Source organism: Lepisosteus platostomus, chromosome 12 (assembly GCF_059453375.1).
Source record: "Lepisosteus platostomus isolate fLepPlt1 chromosome 12, fLepPlt1.hap1, whole genome shotgun sequence".
Taxonomy (NCBI): domain Eukaryota; kingdom Metazoa; phylum Chordata; class Actinopteri; order Semionotiformes; family Lepisosteidae; genus Lepisosteus; species Lepisosteus platostomus.
Genome location: NC_142622.1, coordinates 17,380,629 through 17,400,984, shown reverse-complemented (window position 1 = coordinate 17,400,984; position 20,356 = coordinate 17,380,629). Strand labels below are relative to the sequence as shown.

At 38.6% G+C, this 20,356-nt stretch overlaps 1 protein-coding gene across 1 annotated transcript in view; it reads left to right on the top strand.

The window, feature by feature from the left end:
* The window catches only part of nkd2b (NKD inhibitor of WNT signaling pathway 2b), a 47,831-nt gene extending 32,721 nt beyond the window's left edge, over window positions 1-15,110 (top strand). The window contains exons 4-10 of the mRNA XM_088601216.1: window positions 7,215-7,275; window positions 10,091-10,218; window positions 10,878-10,973; window positions 11,860-12,007; window positions 12,456-12,540; window positions 12,969-13,096; window positions 13,846-15,110. Coding sequence (XP_088457342.1) covers window positions 7,215-7,275; window positions 10,091-10,218; window positions 10,878-10,973; window positions 11,860-12,007; window positions 12,456-12,540; window positions 12,969-13,096; window positions 13,846-14,453 — 1,254 coding nt within the window. The 3' untranslated portion in view covers window positions 14,454-15,110. The remainder of the gene's footprint in view (window positions 1-7,214; window positions 7,276-10,090; window positions 10,219-10,877; window positions 10,974-11,859; window positions 12,008-12,455; window positions 12,541-12,968; window positions 13,097-13,845) is intronic.
* The last annotated feature ends 5,246 nt before the right edge of the window (window positions 15,111-20,356 follow it).

Here is a 20,356-nt window from a genome sequence, read left to right as displayed (position 1 = left end):
CTTTTCTACAGAAGATAAATTCAGATGATAAATCCTAAAGGAGAAGAAAACTTTTTATTTGGTGATTTTAACAACAAAGAAGTTTACTCCGGTAAGCATTTGGAAAGGAGAATGTATGGGCTCATCAACAACATTTTGTTAAAATACCAGATACAAATCTTTCTGTCCAACATTAAAGGTTCAAACACTGGCAACTGATTAACTTTATGATGTGTGCAATCACAAAGATGTCCACATGAAGTATGCAAGAACAGGTGCTTGAAACTGCTGGAATATTCAGTTATGTCTGTCAAAAATCACTGAAGCACTGAAGGATCTGACCAAAAGAAAACGTTCTGAAGAATGCATTAGTGAATTAGCTCTCAAGGCACAACAAGCCACAGAATAGTGTTTATACCACTTGGAAAGGATTCAAGACAAATACTGTCACTGGAGCCGAATCCGACTCCTGTGGAGTGTGTTGTTAAAGACCCTATGCGTGACGGTATAATCCGGAAGTGTCTGGAGAAGCACATCAGGGAAGACAAAGCAAGGTTAGATCGGGTCGACAGACGGGGCGGTGACCGGGGAAAGGCCGAGCCAACAAATCCAATAAAGTCCAATGGGGGGGGGTCGTCAGAGCGCAGTCCAATGTCCAATGCCGGGAGGTCCCGCCGAGACGAAAACAGTTAAAAACAGGAAACGGGGAACTAGGAACACAGAAGGTTAAAACCATAATGGGACAAGGTGCTCCAAGCCCCAGACTCAGAGGTCAGGACGTTTGGGGATAAGGCCTTGCCCTCGGATTCCTCCTGAGCCCAGTGGATAGGCAGACCTTCAGACGTCCATCTTCCAAAGCTGAGCCTGGAACTACGGAGACACCGGGCTTAAATAAGGGAAAGAGGATGAGACACAGGTGAAACTACTTAGCTAAGAACAATACAGAAAAAGGTAGGAGCGCCCTCTAGAGGAGGGATGAAGACTGTGACAAATAACTTTATATCTGGAAATTAGTTGCTTGGATTTTCAACGAAAAAACTTGGTTAGTTGGAAAAAATGACCAGGTGAGTATACCGATCTGAAGCACAAGGCTTTCTGTGTACGGAAGAGGAGTCCAAACTCCATGTTTGAAACCAAGTCGAAGAAGCTGAAGGTACAGGTTAAATGGAGAAATTGTGACAATGTGGTAGACAGACCCTACAAAGGAAATTCAACATTTTCAATATAATCAATATTCATTAAAATTACTAATCGTTATTTACTATCCCAAGGACCAGTACAGGACACAAGACCTGGGGAAGTGGAAGGCATGATCTAAGAAAGTGGGGCAGTGAGCATCTTTTGGAAGGAGCAATATGAAGACCTGTTCAATCAAGAATTCTTTGTCAACACTTGTATTCAGTTCTGTCCTAGTGCACACAATTAGGAACAACCTTGGATCTCTGCCAAAGCCTAATGCACTTATAAGTCATCACACAAATGAAAAACAAAGCACAGGAGGTTATAGGGTTCTAGCTGAAATTAAGAACTGTGGACGGGAACCAGCAATACACCTCCACATCAGGCAGATCTAGAGAAAAAAATCATAATCCTACATTACAAAGGTGCCATGTTTGTGACAACTGAAAAATGGAACAACTCTGTGGAAATTAGAGGGATCATTCTTCTGTCCATTGTAGGCAATGTCTCATTCCTTTTGCTGCTCTTTAAGAGAGGCGTTAGCTGACCTGACTTTTATAGCAGCATGTCAAATAAAGAATTTTGGGATTCTGTATTTGACTAGAAAGCACACCCTTTCTAGTATTATGACTGTGAATCATGAGGGTTTTTTTTAGATATTGATGTCCTCCAAACCGTTTCACTTTATGGAAGCAGAAATCTTCACTAGTGGGTCCATTACATATCCCCTTGAAGTTTCTTACCAATTGGATTGGGTCTAGCCCAGAAAATATGTATTTTGATCTGAGGAAACGTCTTAATGTTTTCTAGTCCACAAAAGCAAAAGTGTCTTGACTTGGATGTCATGTGAAGAGTGTACAGAGAAACCGACAAACCTACAGAGCTTTGTTACTGAAGTTGTTGTCTTTCAGTGCTTATTAACCCATTCTGTTGGTTTATAAATATTAAGGCCTTATAAAAAATGTGGCTCCAAAAGAACCGCTTTCATGGGTCTTTTTGATGCCCCGTGCAGAGGTGCTGACTGAAGTGCAGCTCCTTGAATATGGCTTTCTGACGGATTGATAAGCCATGCCTGGTGTTGTGTGACAGGAAATGTAGAAACAAAGATCTGTAGTGTTCTTAAATGATGAAGACTGGGAGGTCGAGGCAGGCTAGAGAGCTGCCTGGTGTCACCTGGTTTTTAGCAATGAAAGCTTCGCTCAGTAACTCAATCCTACTTGAAAGACTGTCAAAAGGCTGGGCTGAAGGATGCTTGGCAATGATGCTGCATAACATAAGAACAACCAGCCAGCTCCTTCTGTACTTTGTTTTCCAAGCGTCTGTCACTGTTTGCATGGTGTCTGATGCATGTATCAGTTGTACAATACAGTTCTTCACCTTTTTTGTGCTTTCTCAGGCTTGTTGCTACAGATCTGGAAATATAAACTTCTGCGTTGAACTCCAGCTCTGGCTTTCCTTAGTCTAATCTGAATACCATGCAATTTGATAACCGCAGAGGGTGCAATGGGTGTGTATAAGACAATTGGATGTGTTTTCTGTTGTTGTAGGCTGACTGTATTCAAGAACCTCATTGTTCACACAACCTGAGAATGAAAAATAGATTTTTAGCACAACTTCGTGTGGATTTCATTTGCATAGTTTTAAGTGAATGTAGTGACCGATGAAGCCAAAACAATATAGTTATTGAGTCACACTGCCACAGCTCTTTTTAGAACACATTTTGACAAGAGGAAGCCTTTGTCAGCCCTCGATGTCTGCTAAACATTTTTCAATGTGAGACAGTGCATAGATAACCAAATCTCCCGCTTTGCAGTATATGTGCAATATTGCTAATCTAGGTCATTTAGCAATAAAACAAGTTTCACTGCTCTCTTTGGATGGGAAAAATAAGAACCCCCCAAAAATTCAAACTTTAAAACCATGCACTGATGCAGTCGAAAGAGAATAAAATACATAATGTTATGGTTTATTTGAGGCTTTAAGTATAACTGACAAGGCATGTGAAAATATGCTAAATTGTACAGATTAATTTCAAAGTCAATATTTTAATATAACTTTTGTAAGTTTTATAATACTCATATCAGGAGTTGTGATTAGTACCATCCAAAACATCTGGGTTGCGAAAGCATAAAGAAAAAGGAAGATAATATCCCATAAAATATAGATTTAGGTTGGTCTTATAACACTCGTCAATAAAATCAGCATGAATGCATGATCTTCTCCATTTGACTTGTCTTCCAACAGTAAATTTAAAGTTATATAAGAGCAACCTGGCCATAAGAATATATGAATATTAGTAGCCTACGAATGGTGTTTGCTAGTTGAATTGTTTGACCAGAAAAATATAATTTTAAAAAAACTGACAGGACAACTATGGATTTAAATTTATGGGTGTCGCTCTAGTTTTAAAAAAATCCATTTTTTTATACAGTATATTAGTTTTTATTGGGGAAGTATACATATAAACAAAAACAAACGAGCAATTTACTACATTATTATGAATATAACAGAAAGTGTATCAGTTTTACTCATGGGCAGTCTGGCTTCCTAAAGAACTTAATCTACTTCATATTTTTCTAAAGATCAAAACATTTTAGTTCAGTTTTCCTGAGTTTGTAAGCCATCAGCTGTTGTGCACCCTGTGCTATTTAGTTTTATTGATTTTAGAACTAGGAAAGATAAGAATGATGAATATGCTAATGTTTTAGGTCTAACCTGAAATTATAAACTTTTCTATATCTGTGATTGTACAGTATAACTGGTTTGGTAACATATTACTTGAGCTCTATCAATCTGCTTTTTTTCTGTTATAAAGACCATGGTTGCATTTGCACTTTGAGAGCTTAAAAATAAAAGTACATCTTATTGTTGAGTGCCATATGCTCTGTTCAGTGTACAATGGCATCATCACAACCAACAGTGCTTCATTGTTAATGAGATGGAAACCCTCGTACCCTCAGGTTTATAGCTGTTCTCGGTTAAACATATGGCTTGCACATTTGTGCTTCACAACAACCCAGTGGGCAATATTATTTAATTGTATACTGAGGCACATTAAGAACACAATAAATACTTTTGGTTCCAGTGCTCATTTGTTTTGTTTTTTAATGCTTCTCAGTATAAATGACACATGACTTGATGCAATTAATTTTACAGTAAAATCTGAGTTAAATGCTGGAAGCATACAGTATTAAAAATAGGACTTTCTCTTTCTCATTAACCTGTTCTGGACACTTTTCACTTTATGATCACGTTGTTATAAGCAATGTTTTCATCAAGCAAGATTCACTTGTGAAGAGCTGTTCATATGTTAAATTTAACAGCAATGTAATTTTCTCATGATTATGACATTTCAAGTTCTGATTTTGTACAATGGGTGTTTCAGTCGTAAATCTGATCCATCTGCTCCCTGGGTAATAGTAAGGTAAGGGGTTGTGATGGTATGAAACAATCTTGCCAACCATGGTGTTGAAGCCAATGCAGGGCTTCTTTAAAAAAAAATTGATAAATTACATCTTCACATCATTGAGGAACTAGCAGTTAGATGAGCTATTTGGGCCAATAGGGATATATTATGAGCCCTTTTATTGATTCCATGCTCAACTACTTTATCAGTCTTATTCAAAGACGCATTTTTAAAGAAGTAGAAAATAGCCACACTACTATTGTCGTCTATAAGTTTGTGTTGACTCATCTTTCCCCTTAGTGTAACTGTTGTGCAAAAGGTTGTGGATGTGATCCTGATTTTAAAGGCTGTAAACTTCGGACGGTGCTTGGCCCAAGGACTGATCCTAGGGGAACACCAGATATTTTTGCCTTTTGAAGTTTTGTTTTCACTTTGAGAGAGGAATTTTCTTTATTCAAAATCCTTGCCATTGAAAAACCAAGCAAGCAGTGATATGAGACACACATCTGGGATACCCTGGCAGAATCAGTATAGTGAACTAGCAAATAAACATGAACTAAAGACATCTTCTGTAAAATGTAAACGTGGTGTATTTTTTATCCTTTCAAATATAAGAGAAATATAAAATTTTAAACTAGCTTCGAAACAAATCAGTTGGCATTGAGTGTATTTGTATTTGTTTTAATGTCTTTTTAATTTCTAAATTTGAAACCAAAAGCTAAACCGTTTACCCCAGATTATAATCCAGTTTCCACCCTAACACCACCTCCTTCCTTCCAGTCGACTTGCGTAATTAGAGAGGGCTTGAATGAAAAGGGGTCTAGTGTTTAACTTGCTCTAGAAAAAAAAAGTTGCAGGGAGATCTCCTGCTGGGGTCCTTGATTAATGGCAGCTGTTTTTTGGAGGCTCGGAGACAAGCCATTAACCTCTGTTTTAGGGAGAGCTGGACTTTTCACTGGCCTCTGAAGGCAGATAATTGTATGACATGATGGAGTCTCACCATGGCGGGGGAGGAGGTAATCAAAGAAAACAGACTTTGCTCAGATGAGGTTATGTCTCTGTGTTTCACTGATGCTTTTATCCAGAGCCACTTACATTGGTATCCATTTGACTGTTTATTGCAGTAATGTGCAATAGCAGTGCCCATCCGGGACTTGAACCCACAACCTTCCGGATACAAGTCCTAACCTTTAGTCCATGTTGCTGCCTGCAGGCTCCTGGCTGCTTCCCAGGTTGAATTCCATTGTGCCCCAGCCTGGCCACTGGCACATGAGCTCCTACTCAAGATGGTTAAGGGAGATTATAGGGTTAGGTTTCAACTGAAATTCCTCCAAAGCAGAAAGTAATTATCACTTCTAAGATTGGTAACTGGTGCTATCAGACTTAACACTGTCATTAAGCTTTTAAGATGTATAGGAGTGTATTTTGTTTTCGACTGATGAAGCAGGCAGATGTTCGTTTTTGCCTTTATTGAAATGCATTTATGTATTGTAAAATGTAATTATAGTAAATAAACTTTATTTTTATCGTTAGAATTTCAATGATTACTGCCTGGAAAACATTGTATTACAACTACATGCTGGAAAAAAGGGGAAACAATTATGAACTGCACTGTATTTTAAGTAGCCCCTATGTATTTAAATTGTTTTTATACAATTGTACAATATCATTTCAATATTTTCAGTTCATTCTGCTGTTTTTCTTAATAAACTGTGATGATTTACCACAGTCAATACCAATGCAGTGAATGTAGATTTAATTTAAAGTGTGCAGATTTATAAACCCATTGCTGCCTTTGTAGGACACAGAATGCTGTATTTTGTAACTGTGAAATCCATTTCCTGTATCAAAGGTCAAAATACAAAAGTGACATTTCAGGTTTGTAATGCTGAATAGATCCCTTTTGAGGAATCCTTTTTCAAGGAATTGCAATTCAGTTACTTGCAGGTTAGATTTTGCCCATTAGAAAGGGTTGCTTGCAGAGATAGACAGTGCATCATCTCATAGTGGTCATAGACTCAGCACAGTCCCATTTCACACACACTGGCTTCAGTCTTTTATACACATAAAGCTTTGTTTAAAACTTTTTAGTTGTTTTTGTATTTGATTCATGATCTACATTTTGACCAATTATAATGCTATTAATCAGACTGTCACTGATGTATTATAACATTTTAATCATCAAACCTCATTACACTTTGGCAAATAAAACCATAATTGTACTTTTTCAAGTTGATAAATCATGCACTGTGTCAAGTCAGTTTGTCTTGTGTTGAAAAGATGTTACACAACAGGCCTTTTTCTCTCAGAAAAGCACAGCTCTTTCCCCTGTGAAGTATGAATAGCTAAAGCCAAATGCGGTGAACAGTTTTCAAGGAGGATGAAGATAGAGTACATATGGCTCTTTGGATATAAAAGATTTCTAAAACTTGGACCAGGCTTTAAAGATTTGGCTGCAGTTGCAATCTTCTGACCCAGACAGTGAAACACAATAACCATGCAGATGTTCAAAGAGTTTAGTGGGACTCATTCCCAGTTCTCACATCTCAGACCTTTCGGTGTAGGAAATGCTTATGCCTGAAATGTTTGTTTTCATTGTGTCTGTGGTTGAAGTCCTGTAGATTCACTTACACCCTCTCTCTCTCTGCAGGAGTTACAAAGTGGAGAGCTGAAAGATGGCCAGTTCTTTGAGCATCACTGTCCCCTAGAGGGTAAATAAAAAATTACAAATTTCTCTGTTTATTTTTTTCTTTTACCTAATATTACTCAACTATGCAAATTCAAAGAAAATCTTTAGAGACAGAGTGCGTTAAGGGAGAAACTCTGTTGTATTTTATTGATCAGTTATGAAGTTAAGATTTTAATTTCACTATTATGAAGGAAACAGCTGAACAAAACAGAAATACTAGCTATTATAATAATAGGTCATAATGACTTAGTTGATGGTGTCATTTTCTTAACCACATGTTTTTGTGATGAAAATAGTAATTATTACTTCTAAGATTAGTAACTGGTGTTATCAGATGACACTGTCATTAAGCTTTTAGATGTACAATATAGCAGGGCTTTAACTGTATTTTTCTGTCTGTGAATGATGAAATGGGCAATGTTCATATTTGTCTTTATTGAAGTGTATTTAGTATGTATTGTAAGGTCTTTTTTACAGTAAATAAATGACAGTTTTATCATTAGAAATGATCAGAATTATATCCCTTCATTGCTTCATTTCAAGGGCTCACATCAACCTCGTAATCTTATCTGCATAAAGTTACATACTGATAAGGATGCATGCTTGTCTGAATGTTTAATTATAAAATTGTAATGGTGACCTAGTTTTTAACAAAGTGGCCTTTTGTGGGCTTATAGTGGGGGATTTGAAGGACTTGCAAAAGAATTGGTTTGCTAATTGTGTCTCATAAGAACATTGGTTACAAACGAGAGGAGAGTTCAGCCCAACTAGTTTCATTTTGATTATTAATCATTTATTTGGAATCCATTCATGTTTACAAGTTGGCTGGATACTTGTTCCACATTCCACAACTCTTTAGGTAAAGACATTCTCAATATTGAATGCAGTTCCACATACAGTAGTTTTCACTTATGTTTTAATGTTGATTCCGAAGAAGTACACTGGATAGTAAGGATTGGTAACAAGTGTGACTGTTTTCAAAGGTTTGTGGTTTTTTTGCCCTTCCACAATGAATTTAAATGGTTATCAAGCAATTATTGTTTATTCTGTAAAATTCTAAAAAATAAAGAAATATTAAGAGAATGTTTAGGGAATTGCTTATTTTTTAAGAACTCCTCATTACACAAATCCAAATTTATTTATTGAATGCACTGGATATGCACATCTTATTTGTTATTCAAAAAACATCCTCTTCCTGATCAGGCTAATTATGCTGATTCCGAAAACAGGGTTACAGTTTAGCTCAGTGTAGCACATTTTGTAGTTTAGTTTGTGTCAGATCCTTTGAGTAAAAGGTCAGCCACGGTTTTTAATACTTTTTTGTTAAATAAAATTGTTTCGAGCCGAGTCAAACCCATTGATGCCGGCAAGGAAAGGGAAAGGGTGCGCAGTTGGAATATCTTTTAAAATAAAATTCTAAACTAAGAGAAAATTCACTTCCTCGGCATTTGCCCTGTCATGTTCTATCACACCCATCTGGAAAAATATTAAAGACTGCATTTCCATGAAGTGTTTTTCCATTTTATAGAAAGCCTTAAACAGGGTTTTGACATGTGTACAGCATGGATATTAGCTGTGCTAGCATGGAACTTTTAACAATCTGTGATATTGTTGTTCCTGATTACTTCTGCTTACATATGTGCCCATTTATTACAATGTGTTACAACCAGTTGTTAGTTTGTGTGTAGTAAGTGCCACATTTAAACTGGCACTTTTCCATCCTGTTTGGTTTTCTTCATGGGTTTTTGGTAGTATTTCTGTTTAAATGGTAATAAATGAGTACTGTACATATTCAGCGTATGTACAGTTTCAAAGCAGTTTTGCCTTGTGCCTTGTGCCAGTTTTAAAGAAGAATTCCTCACCAGCTGGCTGAGGATTTTTCTATCTAAATGAAATACCTGATATAGGAGTGAAGCAGTAAATTTCTCTCCCTTTACACATCCACACCATGGGCATCATGCCTCTCAGATAAAAGCATTTGAAATAGGCAAAACATATTTAATGAAAATTCAGATGAATTAGAATGACTCTGGGTGAACATTCCAAACATTAGAAAAACACCTTAAGTGCGTTCAGAAGTTTGCCACATACCATAGTGTAGGAAGTTTCTTATTTTCACTTCACTTTTTATCCCAGATATGCTGCAGATATGAGCAGAATTAACATAAAACACAGAGAGCAAGCTGTGACACCATTCTGATTAGAATGTTTTACAGTGGAATCTGCCAGGATTCCCATAAGATTCCACAGCTCTTTCATCTGGAATGCTCCCAACACCAAAAGAACATTCCTTTATTCCTAATGTTTTAAAAAATGTAATATACAGGTATGATCAATAGCTCAACTGCATATTAATCTGTAGAGATTTTTTTTTCTTGGTGAATGCAGGGTTACAACTACTAGCAAATCTGATGTATGGGCTGAATGTCCTCCTCTTGTTGATATGCATTTCAGTGTTATTAGTGAATCCCGTGGGAATATGGTGTTCAAAACCAAGATAGAAAAGTGGAAATGCTGTATAATTAAAAAGAGTGTTAATTACAGAATTATTCTACAGGTTAAATAAAACACCAAGTCTTATTTAGTTTGAAAAACTGAATATAATTACTGCTTTCATTAAGTACTGTATATGAGAGTTAACAGTTGAGTGACCTAAATAAGGCAAACAATGACTTGCTGGTCAGTGAAAAGAATCAGAATCGCTTTTATTCATCAGTACGTGCCAGGTACAGGAATTTGCCTTGGTACATTTGGAACCTGCTGAACACAAAATCCACACAGGTGCAAAAGGAGCATTAACATTATAAAGGTGCATGAGCTTGTGTTTTGTGCTGCAGTGGTGCTACCGCCAGAGAAAGCTGAGGGGTGTGAGAGTTACACCCAGTATATTCATCAGGAGGATGGGGAGAAAGAGATCACGAAGGACCTCTGTAAAGGGAGTGGAAGAAAGAGGATCAACCTAGATGTAAGTTGAGATGTCACATTTCCAAATGCTAGTCTGTCTTACAGAAGGAAGAGCCCAAATTGCTTGTGAACATCAGTAAGAAATGATGGATTTATTTTCTGTAATAGATGCTTCCCCCTCCAGTTTTTACAAATGACTAAAGGGTTTTCAATTAAGGTAATTTGAGTTATATAAACAGAAAACCTGGCAGTGCAATTACAACCAAGACAGATGTCCTTCCGCTTTTATATAGGCTTTGTATATTTATTCCTTCTTCAGAATGTTGCTCGCTCTGTTCTTCAGTAGTCTAGATTACACTCCCACAGTTTATTTTTCTAATTACAATCCAGTTACAAGATATTGCCGAACTGAAGTGCCTGCCAAAAGACCTGTAACCGAGAATTGTGGTTAAAATCCTTTCCTGGAGCAGGAAAAAAGGCAAAAACAAAGTGCAGGACTTTTTCCAGGCGCAGGTGATCAGAGTTAAAATGTTGGCCTGAAATTCAATCTTTGTCCTGGATCTTGCGGAAAGTTTTATAAAAGCTAAATCAAAATAAACTCAGCCAAATAAAATCGAACGTATCAGGATTGCACAAAGGTTCCTTTTGTAGAGAGGAAGAATTATTTCTTCTTTGCGGTCTCTTCCCAGTGGAAATGAGAGTTTATTTTTGTGTTCCTAGGAGCTGGAGTGTGACGTGTCTGTGGAAGATGACAACAGGCAGGAGTGGGTCTTCACGTTGTATGATTTTGATAACAGTGGGAAAGTCACCAAAGAGGTGAGGTGCTGCCCTAAGACTCCACATAAGACATTCAAAGTTTCCCTTTTTCTGTGTAGGAAGCCATGTTTAACCAAACCTGGTTAAAATTCCAACTAGATACCTGTCCTTATAGGTATGTTACCTTTTAGTCATGCTGTTTTCTTGTTACAGTGCTTTGTGACAAGTATTGGGGAAAAAAAAAACATTTCAATGCCATTTTTAGTCCAAAACAAATTGGAAAAACCTAAATCTTAAAAATTCTTGTGGTTTTTGTTTTTGAGTGAGACACTGGACTGAAACTTGGAAGAGTATGGTGAGGTACAGAGTTTGTCTCTAGGCACTCTGTTGTACCATTGAGCAAGTACATCAGCCCAGTTGATCCAGAATACCTTACTGAATAAATGAGTACCAGTGTTCTTGGCAGGGGGGTTGTAAACTCTTAAATGAACGAGTTCGAGTGCCCCCATCCTGGGAAGGAGTCCTACATTCCCAGCCCACTTAACACTACAGAAACTGGGATAAGATCCAGCTGGGTGAACCACCAGGCCTGAGAATTTAGAGAAACTGAAAAAAAAAATGCTCATTATTTTTTATCCTGGATGTATACCACAGACCCAGTTTATTGTAATGGGTTTGTTTCCAAAATAGCCTCAGCTAAAACCTGGAATTAAATTAAAGAGAGAAAAGAAATGCATTATATACTGCATCTCAAACGTTTTGAACTCCTACAGATACAGACTCTATACAGACACTGAATATTTTTTCAGCAAATAATAATTTGGGGCCTTAAGAAGAGGTGCCAGTTTATTCTATATATATGTAAGCAGTCTTCATTGAAAGCCAATAACATCCTGAATCTCACACACGAAAGACCAATGTTGCACCATTTGCATTTGCATTGCAGGACATGTCCAGTTTAATGCACACCATTTATGAAGTGGTCGATGCCTCAGTGAATCACTCCTCCAACAGCAGCAAGACGCTGCGAGTGAAGCTGACTGTCACTCCCGAGCCCTCTGGCAAGAAGAAGGACGCTTCTGGACCTGGGCTCGGTATGTTGCCCTGCCAGGGGTGTGATTTCCTGGTTGATTTGCATTTGGCTGATCATTGCTTTGTACTAGGCCATTAAAGAGGCTGTCCGTCTGCTGATTATTGTGAGCTGTTGGGTCCTGCAAACTGTGTGTGCTCTGGCACTGTTATTGTTGGCACAAAACTACAGGAAGCTGCAATTTATTGCACCAGTCCTGCAGTTTTCATAATATTTTGTAACTATTAAGGATTTCTATTCCCAAGAAACTATCAAACTTTTTGTGATTTTTATACTAAGACCTTCGTATTTTTTTTACCAAGTGTATATATTCTCATTGGGTGTAGAGATGAGTTACTGCTATAGGCCATGTGTAGCATGCAGAATTTTAATCTTTGAGGGTGTTGAGGTGTCATTTTGTAAGGTACCAGCTTTTGGCTAATCTTCCTCTTACTCCTGTGCTTGGTCTCTAGATCGGGAAGCTGCCCGCTGCAGAGGTGAACCTGCACACCTGGAAGATGAGCGCTGTGGGGACAGACGACTTTCCACTCAGATCAGGTAGTGGGATGTGCTGGGTTTGCCGTGTGGGAAAATAGAAAATCTGTAGATAAGATCGCTTTATTGGCCATATACAATTTCTTGTATTAGGAATTTGTCTTTTTCCCCAACTTGCTCCCCATGAGACACACAGGCACACAGACAGGGAGAGAAGCTACCGTGCCCCTGGAGCAGTTGGGGTTAAGGGCCTTGCTCAGGGGCTCAACGGAGTAGGATTCCCCTGCCGGCCGCGGGATACGAACCAGCAACCTTCCAGCCACAGGTGTAGATCATTTTAACATCAGTGGCCAGTTTACAAAATGGGGGGGGGGGGGGGGGGGGAGAAAATTATTGTGCATTACCAAGGGCGGAAAAGACAACTGTAAAGGAATGGCATTTTTAAATTTCTCGAGTTAAACAAGGGGGTGTCCTCTCTGGTTTTCCCACAGAAAACCGAACAACGATCAGCCACCCCACAATGAAGGCAACCACTACTGTGTGGATGAGAACACGGAAAGAAGAAATCATTACCTGGACCTGGCTGGGATAGAAAACTATACATCCAGATTTGAAGCAGGTACAGCTCTAAAATGCAGTCCTTGGGATATACAGTATATGAACTGTTAAAAGGATTGTGTATCCAGAAACAAAATATTTTTAACTATTGGGTCATAAACTTTGTATTGGTTCTGCACTGCTGTATGCCTATTAGAGGGTGGAGGTAGAAGAAAATGTATTCTTTGGCTGAGTGGAGGTATTATTTTAACTATGAGAATAATTAAAACCACAGACCTAAATCTCCACTTTTGTCCTGCTCTGTCAGGGCATTATGGGAAATCCTATTACTTGTCACAATCCAAAATACTCATCTAATTAATGAAAACTGTTTTGTTTCTTTTAAAAACACTGCACCAAGTCACATTTATGTCCCACATGAGTAAACGGTCTGCAGACCTCAGGTAGTTGACAAAAGGAACATTTTTGACATTTAGCCTTGAACAACAAACATTCCAGTGTCCTGGAGTTCCTTCCTTCTAAACGTGATCATTTGTTGCAAAGGAACAAGTACTATGTTTTCTTTCTTCTCTTTTCAGCATGGAATAAACCTATTACTTGTTCCTTTGCAGCCTACGCATTCTGACGCAGCTACCCACGTGATCATCTGTTGTTATATCTATTTTAGATGGCACTTAATCACACATCTAGACCAACAAGTGCTGTCCAGTTCACAGGGAAGGTTTCAGTATTATTGGAGTTGAAGGAAATGGAATAGAGTGGAGACAATTCAATATGAACTTGGTTACCACAATAACAATTCTCTTTTAGGGTCCCCACCACTGCAACTCAGACAGGAGCAACATGGGAAGAGTTCGCATTCACAAAGCCGTTCGCGGTCTCAGGAGGCCGAGGCTCACAACATCCAGCACCGCCGGTCCCAAGTCCTGGGCGATTACTTCCCTCTGCTGGGAGACCCCTTGAACAGGGGCCTGGAGGGGCAGCTGAGGGGGAAAGGCCTGGAAAAGCAGTTCCTGAAGTCTCCCAAAGGCACCTCCAGGGGGCCGGGAGTTTTGGGAGGAACTGGTGGGGGCAAGTCGAGCAAATGCCACACCTACTACGCTCCCCACGCCACCTCACAGGCTGGAATCGGGGGGCAGGATGTATACCACCTCCAGCCTCAGCAGCAGCCCCCGCCCTCGGTACAGCTGCCCCAGCAGCACAGCCACAAAAAGCTGCGACCAAAAGGAAGGGAAGTTCTCTCCCCCTCAAAGGGCAGCCACTGCCAGCCGGCCGTGGTGGAGCAGGAGCCGAAGCGCGATTATTCGGCGGCCCTCCACAATGGGGGTTACATCATGCCCGTGGTGCAGAGACACGAGCATCACCACCACCATGAACACCATCACCACCACCACTACCACCACTACCACCAGACATGACCGCCACCTCCTGCTGGGACACGCCAGGAATACAGCACTGCCACCTTGTGGGAACGGGCAGGGAAAACCAGTGTCCAGACTAGAGACCTCTTCCGCACACTTCTTCTCATGGTTTCATTTACCAGTCAGCCACCCTGTGGTGAAAGCCTTGGAAAGTGTGGGACAGCAGCTGGATATGAAAATAACCCATTTAAGCGCGTTTATAGAAAGCGTTCGCTCGTTATTCAAAAACGTTATTGAAAGCATTCGCTCGTCAAACCTATGAAAAGGGTTTCCAGATCCTCCTGCTGGAATCTTTCACACCTTGTAGAAAACAAAATTGGTGCTACTTGTATAGTTCTTGCCGAGACGGAAGTTGTGATCTTGTTTCTTGTCCCAGAAGGATGAGAGTAAATGTTGAAAGCTGTTTTTATGATTCACCCCAATTTGTTTGCTCGACAAATGGATCTCAGGTGTCAGGTGTTGCAGGTGGAAGCCTAGCATACTGTAGACTGCTGACTTGGACATTTGAAACTTGTTAATCACCACTGCCATTTAAATGCAAAATATCTTTTTATATATAAAAATCTACAGAAATATACATATATAACTTTATGTAGTTATATATTACATATCACTGTGTCTTTTATGTATTTTAATAAACTTGATTATTAAAAATAGTGTTCTTTTTATTTTATAGAGTGAAATGCCTTATTAAATGCAACAAGATTTTAAGCTTAGTATTAGTAAAGTTATTTTTTCATTCACTGCTGTTGTGATGTTTTTGATCAAATCTGATGGCATTAATTTGCCCAGTTCTGTTTCTGTTGTCCCCTCTCTATCACATGGAGTGCTGGGCGTCCTAAGTGGAAGAGGTGTTCAGTTTCGTGTTCTTATGGGCACCAGCATTTTGTTCCTGGAGTGATTTACAAGACCTGCAAGCCAAATTATTAGACCCTGGTCCTGGAGATCTGATCTTGTAGCTCTGTATTCAACCATCAAGTGATAAGGACTTGGATTGTAGGTGTTGTGCGTATTAATACGTTTATTGTTGAAGACAAGACCAGAATGGCAGAACTAACATTTTCAAAGGGTGCTGACATTTCAATTTAAAATTCTCTAAACTTCTTACTTTTATTTAAAAATATATTTTTAGTTATAAAGATCCATTTTTTCTAATTGTTTTTAAGATGAGTATTTCAAAAATTACATCGCAAAAGGGCTTAAAGGATTTGGCCCCTTGTTTCTATCGCTATCTCAGGGGTAGCCCCTCCACCAATCTGTAGTGAGCATGACTTTTAAGAAAGCAGGTAGACCTACAGTATATTCTAATAAGCATGTTCCAGGCTCCTGAAAATCATTATATCAGTGGCAAATATACCTCCGTCGATGGTGTGTAACCTTGTATATATTTATAATTGAAGTGCACTTAGTATAACTTGCTACTTACGTTCAGTGGCTTGCAAATTATATGTATTTCCACAGAATCATACTGTATCTATCAAGCAACCATATGAAAAACAGCATATGAAATGTCTAGGTTTTGTAATCTAATGTAATTATTCAGTCCCAGTCCTGCTCTGTTGATTTCATTCCAGACTGGACACTTCAGGACTTGAATTGAATCACTTAATTGGTTTATATTAGCACTGTTTCCAGCCTTGACTCCTAGTTCATAAGTTACTTATGAACCAGGTATAGTGCAGTACTCAAGCACCAGGTGTCAATAGTATTGTAAATTAAACAGCACTAAAATAATGAGCATTATGGAAAAATAAAGTCTAAGGATACATGATCTGGGGGACAAAATTCCTGAAGATATAAAAATAAATAGCAACAAACCGTATTTCCATTATTTAAATTTTTATCAATTATTTTAACTCCTTGGCAATCTATGCCTTGAAGTTAAAACATTAACAAGGTAAGACAAGACAAACTTTTTTTATGTAAATGCCCTCATTTTTGACGCTTGTCATTTTGATTGATACACATGGACAGATTCCTTCCTTTATTTGGCTGCTATGCTCTGTGCTCCAGTTACAGTAAAAAGACAAATGGCATGCTGGATTTTCCTTATTACAATAACCAAAGTCACATGTACACAATTGCTCGTGGGTTCATGAGCTGTCTCCTGGTCGCTTCATCCTTCATCCCCAGTGCTCCCTCTTCACTTTTGCTATTCCTTGTACTTGACAAAGGCATCTTCCATGTTGTTCCCTAATAGATTTCAAATACTTCAGGGGTGATAAGGAAACCTTTAGTCTGAAATGAGAGCACACAAATTTCTTGGGTGCCGTATGATAATTACAATACATGACTTCCAGATACTGTATGTAATGGATGATGTTCCTAAAATAGCTCAGTATTAGCACTGGTTTATTCACGGTAAACCTTTCATTTAATATTGTTTTGCCCGGCTTCTCCTTTTGTTTGACACCAACATGAATTGATTACAATGTACATCATTATTTGCCTAAGCAGATGAAAAACCTTGTTGCTAAGACTTCATTTCAGTTCACAGACCCCAACAGAAAACCATCTTTTACAATTTTGATTATTTCATACTCCTTTTATATATCTGTGCACTCTGTCATACCAATATTTTTACAGGCATTACAATGTATAAAACAGAACTACAGGATCTTATGCATGGCAATATAAGGATTATAAGGGGATTGTCAACCTGGTTTTTAAAAGAGAGGTTTTGCTTAAAAAAATTAAGAGTTTTTTTAACAAGCAGCAAAAGTAATAGAAATGCACAGAGCATGTGATATGAAAGTAAAAATTGACTATTGAATCCAGACTTCTTCTGGTAGGAGCAGAAGAGAAATAGGTTGCTGATATATAAATAGAACAGTTCTGGAAATCTGGAAGCTCTGTAAAAGGATGTAGACAGATCAGTGTCATGGTGAGGAGAGGTAAAGTACAGAATATTTTGGCTTGGGAAGATCTTTGATTTTCAATTCCTTGACACATTTTTTGAAATGGTCTTTTTCCTCCTTCAAATCAAAGAAATCTGTTTATTATAACTCAACTCATAACACAGTAAGGGTCTTGCCCAGAGTTCTTGCAGCCAGCCCCAATACACGGTTGTACAGATTTAAAAGCATTTCACTGTCAGGCCTCCATTGCCATCTACTGGTCATGTCCATTATGTGCAAGGAGGTTCTCCTAAACTCATCTGTGTTCTCTGGGATGCTTTCTCTGGCAGTAGCAGTTACACCTTTTAATATCAAACTGCACCTTAAACTATGACATTTACATTCCAAATCATATTTCTAAAATTGTTTTGGTTTTTAACATACTAGTGCAGTATTTGTATTGAAAGTGTTGATGTTGGCTGCACTAAATGGTGATTTAGAAACTAGCTAAGGATGAACTGCGCAACTTTGAATCAGGCAGAGGTATACTGGTACAGATGGCCCATTTAATGTGTAACAAAAGCAGATCTGCATTAATTTAGAAGGTATCCCAAATCCAAGTGTGTGGGTGACATACTTCCCCACACACTAGCTGATTTATCTCTCTTCAGGCTATTTGCATCCTCATCTTTCCTTGAAGGATGACTCAAGTGGCCAGAAAGTACCAAGACTCTGTAACCAACCCAGCCTCTTTTGATACAGTTTAGGGATGGTGACCTAGCTGATGTGCTATACAGTATGCAGATTTCTGAGAAGAGCACCATCTCAGAAATGTAACTTTTCTGCTTTCCCCCAGGCATGATGCCACTGTCCCATGGTGATCTTCCCAGAAATATGCTATGAACATAACTCTCCACTTGACTTTATACTCAGCTACCCAAGAGATTTGGGAAACCCTTTTGGCTGATGTTCAGGCTGCCTGTGACACAGTGGGAATTCTTCAAACTTTTATTCTATAAAAACTAGAAGAGCCTTTAACAGTAAATCTGACCTGATAGTACATTAAGTGATTTTATTACTTTAATTTATTTATTTTTGAAGGGGTCTTTCAGTTGACTTATTCAATATCTTTTACAGTACTTATTTATAACTTCAAGGGTTTATGATCCAAAATCAAGTGAGACTGATTGTGGAAAGAAAGCTAAATGGGCAAATATTTACCAAAATGGTGGCTTTGCGGTTGGGACAAACACTAGGTGGCACACTGATACAAGAATCTGATGTCATAGGGCACTGAGTGAGACAACTGTTCATCTCTGCTGAATTTGTAATGTGACACTGCCACAGCAAAGTAAAAATCAAAAGCGTGACACAACCATATCAGTCTGAGTCCAGTGGTGACTGGGATGAGAGCAAGTCTGGCACTGAAAGAATGATTTTGTAAGCAGAATTTGGTCACAGGTGACTTAAGAAGGGTTCATGGGCAGTGAAGGGTTCATGTTTGCTGTGAACTGTCCCGTGCACTCTATATTAACGGATAATTATCTCTAATACGGTATGTCTGCATTTATCTTCAATTTATGTCATGTTATATTAAGTAAGGTTAGGTTAACATAACATTCAATAGGCCTTTGTCAAAACAAGTATTATACATGCTTGATCTCCGATGGGAAACATAGTAAGACAGTGGTTAGCATTGCTTCCTTGCAGTGCCGGTGCTCTGGGTTCAATACCTGGGGTTCTATCTGCGTTGAGTTTGTATGTTCTCCCTGTCTTTGTGTGGGTTTCCTCTTGGTGTTCTGGTTTCCTCCCACAGTCCAAAAACACATACTTCTGGGACAGGCGGTCCCTGGTGTGAGGGTGTGTGCCCTGCTATGAGTTGGAGTCCGATTCAGGGCGACTTGCACTAGTTGCATGCTTTGACGAGCTCCAGGTTCTCTCATGACCCTGTACTCATAAAACAGTTAGAAACTGGATGTATGGATGAGCACCACATCATTTGGAAACTAGCGAAAATAGTTTCCTCTGTCTCAGCTGAAATGAGACTTTCTTAACTTGAAGAAATGTTGTTGTAAAAGGTTAATGGTTACCAAAATGTTTTTCTAACAACAGAGTTCCAGTACACCGAACATAGAATAGAAGTTAAAGTTTGGTCTGTTGTCATTATACAAGAGTTCACGAGTCATTGTACAAGAGTACAAGAACATCTAAATGGAAGGGATTTATAAATTAAAATTATTCATTGCAGAAAAATGCTGTATATCAGCTGCAAAAGTATTATATAGGTTACAAAATACACCACCTCATCCCACCAAGATGGAGATCCTTGTGTGAACCACAATCCCAAGAATGCTATGGGGAAAGAGTGGCTGCTCATAGTCACCTGACCGGTTGGAAGAAGACAATTGGTCAGGCGATGATTTAAAAACTAGGAAACAGAGGCTTTGAAGGCTGGTTTGATTAGATGTTTCCCTCAGAGAAGGACTGGTTGTTGGACTGTGGAACCTACATGTGAGTTTCTGAAAGATTCTTGGAGAAAGATGTGTTTTGAAGCTTGTAAGCAGCTTAGCTGCCCCACTACATCAAGCGGAGTAGGTCTAGTTAAGGGCACATATTAAAATGGAACAAAAACTGTGAAGGATGAAGTTAAATGAATCCAAGATGATAATGGACAGATGTCTAGTCAATGAGGAGGTAATGGCTAATAAACTAAAAATAACTACTCAGGTAAAATAAACAATTAGAACTAAAGAATTACCTATACAGAAATAAAATGTTAGGACAAAATCAGCATGGATTTAGAAAACTGGGCTGGACCAACCTGTTATATTTTTCAGAACAAGCAACAGCAGTAATGGAGATGTATATGATATTGTATGGGATATTAAACCTTTTGATAAAGTTCCAAATAAAAGATCAATTCTGAAATTGCAGGTTTTGTTTTGTATGTAACTTTTCCTGCTATATGTTATTTATTTGGTAGGCTTCTATTTGCAGCCAGCCTTACTCTTGGCTTTTTGATGTCCTAAGTACTTGGGGTGTTCTGCAGGGACCTCTGATGGG